Genomic DNA, 4,718 nt, shown 5'->3' with positions numbered 1-4,718 from the left:
TGTGTGTGTGTGTGTGTGTGTTTTGTGTGTGTGTGTGTGTGGCCAGCTCAGCCCACCAGGGGGCGCGGCTGGCTGGCATGTGGTGCTGGAGGATTGAACCGCGGTCCCTGTGCTTTGCCAAGCTTGTTCCAAGTAGGTGCTTTAGGCCACTGAGCCATCTCTCCAGCCCCTGACCATCTAACTTTTAAAAAAATATTTATTTATTAATTTATTTGGTATAGGGTCTCACTATGCAGCTCAAACTTATAGTGATCCTCCTGTCTCAGCATCCCCAGTGCTGAGATTATAGGCATGTGCCTCCACACCTGGTTTCAGTGGCCAACTCAGCATGGCATGTGGCACTGGGGATCAAACCCCAGTCCTTGCACTTGCCAGGCAGGTGCTTAGACTGCCAAGCTATCTCCCCAGGCCCTGAACATCTAACTCTACCTAATGTGGTCTTTCTAAAGAAAATGATGTGAATTGAATTTTGAAAGATGAGTAGGATTTCATAAGAAAATATACAAAGGCAAGCATTTACAATTAACATTTCACATTAACATTCTTTAGCAATGTGTGTGTGTGTGTGTGTGTGTGTGTGTGTGTACCCAGGGACTCACACACACTAAGCAAATACTGTACCATCTTCAGATCAGTATTTTTTAAAATTTATTTAGTACAAGGCCTATAGGGTCTCACTACACAGATCAGACTCGTAGTGATCCTCCTGTTTTCAGCCTCCCAAGTGATGAGATTAGAGGTGCACACCACCATGGCCAGTCTCAGTGGCTGTCTCAGCATGCCCAGGGGCAGGGCCGGCACAAACCCGAGTCTCTGCACCTGCCTAAGCAGGCGCTTTAGTCTGCTGAGCTATTTTGGCTGGCCCTTAGATCAGTAATTCTTTATTAGAGAAGTAAAAGATAAATTCATCAAACACTTTTCTCATCTCGGACCCCATAAAGCTAGGAGTCCAGAAAGAACAGGCTCAAAGCTTCCCAATGCAAAAAAATTATAAATGTTTAAAGAGTAGCAAATGCTACTTACCTTGATCTGATTGCTATACATAGTACATAGGTATCAAATTACCACCCTGTACTCCATAAAAACACACAACTATTAGGTGTCAATTTTTAAAAATTTAAGAAGCACACAAATTTTCAAGGTTGCGGGGCTAGTGCAGTTACTGAGAAAACTGACCTTCTTCCTTGGTACCGACCTGGAGATTCCTGTAGGTAAGAAAAAAAAAAAAAGGGGGGGGGGGTAAAGGAAGCTACAGATCAAAGGTTCTAACCAAAGGATCCCCATCTTACCTGTTAGGTAACTGAGCTGTAACCTTTTCTTGGTGGTCTAGTAGCTAGAATAACTCAGTTGCCGTGTCCCCTGCTAGGGGTTGCTAAGATTCCCGGCAGAAGAAAATAAAGTAGTAGTGTTCCTTAGGAATAGGAAATTGTTAGCTTTGAGAGAACACAATTTTGTTTCTCTTCATAAGAGCACATTGGAAATTCTATGTTATTACTGTATTTGATTTAAATTCTGTTTTGTTCTGTTTTTTAATTTTTTAAAAAATTTATTTATTTTATTTGTGTGTGTGTGTGTGTGTGTGTGTGTGTGGCCAGCCCAGCCCGCCCGGGGGCGGGGCTGGCTGGCATGTGGCTCTGGGGGACCGAACCGCAGTCCATGTGCTCTGCTAAACTTGTTCTAAGTAGGTGCTTTTAGACCACTGAGCCATCTCACCAGCCCCGTGTTTTATTTTGTTTTGTTTTTTTGCAGAACCCAGGATTGAACTCAGGCCTTTGTGCTTGCCAGGGAAGTGCTTATTCCACTAAGCTATCTCTCCGGCCCTTATTACCATATTTGAATACAGGGGATTGAATTCAGAGGCTCATGCACATTAGAGAATGTGCTACACCCCCAGCCCTTCTTTCATTTCTTTTTGAGATAGGGTATCACTGAGGTTGCCTATCTTGGCCTTGAATTTTCATTCCTCCCACTTGAACCTCCCAAGTATCATGGCTTACAGGCATGTGCCACCACCCCTGGTTTAGAGAAATAGGAAGTCTCTGGGAACTGATTACATTGTGCTAGAATAGTCATAGGAATGGGATCAATAGGACAATTATATAAATATTTTGGTTGTTTGGGTTTTTTTCTTTTTTTCTTTTTTGAGACAAGGTCTCACTGTACAGCCCACACTAGCTTTGAACTTACTGTCCTTCTACTTCAGCTTCCAGATGCTGAGATTAGAGGCATGAGCCATCATGCCTGGTCTTCTTGAACTTCTTGAAAAGGAATTTTAAAAATTGCCACATGTTTGGTCTATAAAAGAGTTGCTTATTTGGGTGTGGTGGCACATACTGTAATCTCACACTATAATCACATACTTTGGGAACCTGGGCAATTTAGGGACTTAGCAAGACCTTGTCTCAAAACAAAAATTAAAAAAACTTAAACAGCTGGGGATACAGCTTGGTATAAAGGCCTTGGGTTCAATCCCCAGGCATATGAGGGAGAAACCAGACAGACAGACACAAAAACTCAGTCAGAGATATAGATAGACATAGACATAGAGATGGGGGAAAGGAGAGAGAAGAGAGAGACTTTATAACTGGCATGTCATTTTTCATCGATATGCAACAATTGTTTACAAGTGTTCTAAATACTGGTCAATCCTTTCAGCCCTCCCAGATTTTCTATGGCCGCATCTATATATATATATATTTTTTGGGGGGGCTCATCTATTAACTACAGTCCATCTGAATAAAAATATTATCAGTCTCCATGTGTATTATGATATGGAATAGGTTAGGAAGTCAGCTAGACAGATGGAAAAAAGAAAAAATTCAATTTTCTTTTTTTTTTTTTTTACAGTACTGGGGATTGAACTCAGGACCTTGTGCTTGCCAGGGAGGTGCTCAAGGTGCTGAGCTATACCCCTGGCCTAAAAAAATATATAATAGTAAAGAAAATTTATTTCATTCACCTTTAGGAAAGCTATAAGTTTCTTCATTTCTTCATTCTCTTTTCTCAAGATTGACAGCTCTCTAAGCAAAAGATGGAAACAGTAAACTCCAAGTCAGTAGGATAACTATTATTATCATCATCATTATTATGATCAACATCTAGTTAATGCTCAGTGAGAGACTTGGATATAGAGTATTTTCACCTGGGATCTGGTGATTCTGAGGGACAGTGGCAGGGTACTGATGGTGAGAACAATCAAGTGAACAAAACGAGAAGTCACTCGGTATGATTTCAGGGGAGTCTGCATAGACTTCCATTTCCTTTCACATAATCAGACTGCTGATGTCTAAAAATTCCATCAAGGACTTCATCTTTTAGTTGAAGATTTCCAAATACACCCTCCCAGAGACAATGTTTTAAATGTTATGTCTCTGTTATCAGTGTAATAAAAGACAGAAGTAGTCTTTGATACAAGGAAGTTAAAAGAAGCTATAAAGTAAGAAGGGCCCAGAGAAAAGAAAAAAAAAATACAAAATGGGGACTGAGTGGACCAATCAAAAATTCTGTACCTGCTTTTCTCAAAACAAACATAACATACATGGGAAAATTTTTGATCTTTCAGACATAAGGATATAAGCATTATGATGTCTCAGGAGGGTAGGGAGCTATCTGTGGATTCTACTTGTTACTCACTTGTCCTGATCGGCCACTGTTTTCTGTGCCTCCTGAATGGCTAATTCTAACTTTGTAATTCTGTGCTTATAAAAGGCAATGAGGAGATCTGTTTGTTTCTTCTGGAAACTCCACACCTATGAGGAAAAAACAGGCCTTTGTCATGCATTTCCATGACTCCTTTTCCCTCAACTTTGGCAAAAAAGGGAAATCTATCAATTCATACTTTATTACTATTCTTTTACTTTTGGAACATTTGGATTCATTTATAACTCCAAAAAATACACAGCTCAGCAGTAGGGAAAGGTTTTTCATTTCCAGAACACTGGCGTTCTAATTTCTTAATGCTAATATTGTAACAAAGTGGCCCTTTAAAAATATAATATTTTAATCCTCTCAGAATTGGTTCTCACTTACCTACAATTAGATTAGAGGGGCTGGCGAGATGGCTCAGTGGTCTAAAGCACCTACTTGGAACAAGCTTGGCAAAGCACAGGGACTGCGGTTCGATCCCCCAGCACCACATGCCAGCCAGCCCCGCCTCCTGGTGGGCTGAGCTGCCCCCCCGCCCCACAATAAATAAATAAATGTTTAAAAAAATTAGATTAGATTCAGCTTCCATAGTCTTTCAATTACAGACAGTGGTGACAAACTTACTTTCCCTAAAACAGGTATATAGGCATTTGTAAGTGGTCCATGCTCCTGCAATGAAGGATGAAGATGCACCCAAGTACCCATTCCTAATTTTATTTTTGGAATGGACAAATAATCGTATCTTTTGTATCATTTTACCATTTCCTATACTGAGGTATAGTATTTATCATGGGATTGCTGAATCAGATCAAATATTAATATTTAGGTCTTGAGGGCTGGCCAAATAGCTCAGCAGATTAAAGCGCCTGTAAGCAGGCACAGGGGCTGGAGGTTGGATCCCCAGGCCTGCCATGCTGGCCCCACCCCTAGGGCGCATGGAGATGGCAACTGAGACTGGGCGCGGTGGCATGTGCCTGTAATCCAGCTCTTGGGAGGCTGTAAATAGGTGGATCGTTACAAGTGCGATCTAGTAGTGAGACCCTGAACACCCTGTGGAGCCTTCCTTAAAAAAA

General features: G+C 41.2%; 1 protein-coding gene across 1 annotated transcript in view; it reads right to left on the bottom strand.

The window, feature by feature from the left end:
* Positions 1–4,718, bottom strand: part of Rnf212b (ring finger protein 212B) — a 60,985-nt gene that overhangs the window by 17,780 nt on the left and 38,487 nt on the right. Inside the window, exons 4-6 of the mRNA XM_012512806.2 lie at positions 3,634–3,749; positions 2,960–3,020; positions 1,177–1,205 (exon numbers count right to left, since the gene is read on the bottom strand). Coding sequence (XP_012368260.1) covers positions 1,177–1,205; positions 2,960–3,020; positions 3,634–3,749 — 206 coding nt within the window. The remainder of the gene's footprint in view (positions 1–1,176; positions 1,206–2,959; positions 3,021–3,633; positions 3,750–4,718) is intronic.

Source organism: Octodon degus, unplaced genomic scaffold (assembly GCF_000260255.1).
Source record: "Octodon degus isolate 3935 unplaced genomic scaffold, OctDeg1.0 scaffold00276, whole genome shotgun sequence".
NCBI classification, from domain to species: domain Eukaryota; kingdom Metazoa; phylum Chordata; class Mammalia; order Rodentia; family Octodontidae; genus Octodon; species Octodon degus.
The sequence above is the reverse complement of the archived record's forward strand: the minus strand, read 5'-3'. Positions and strand labels throughout refer to the sequence as shown.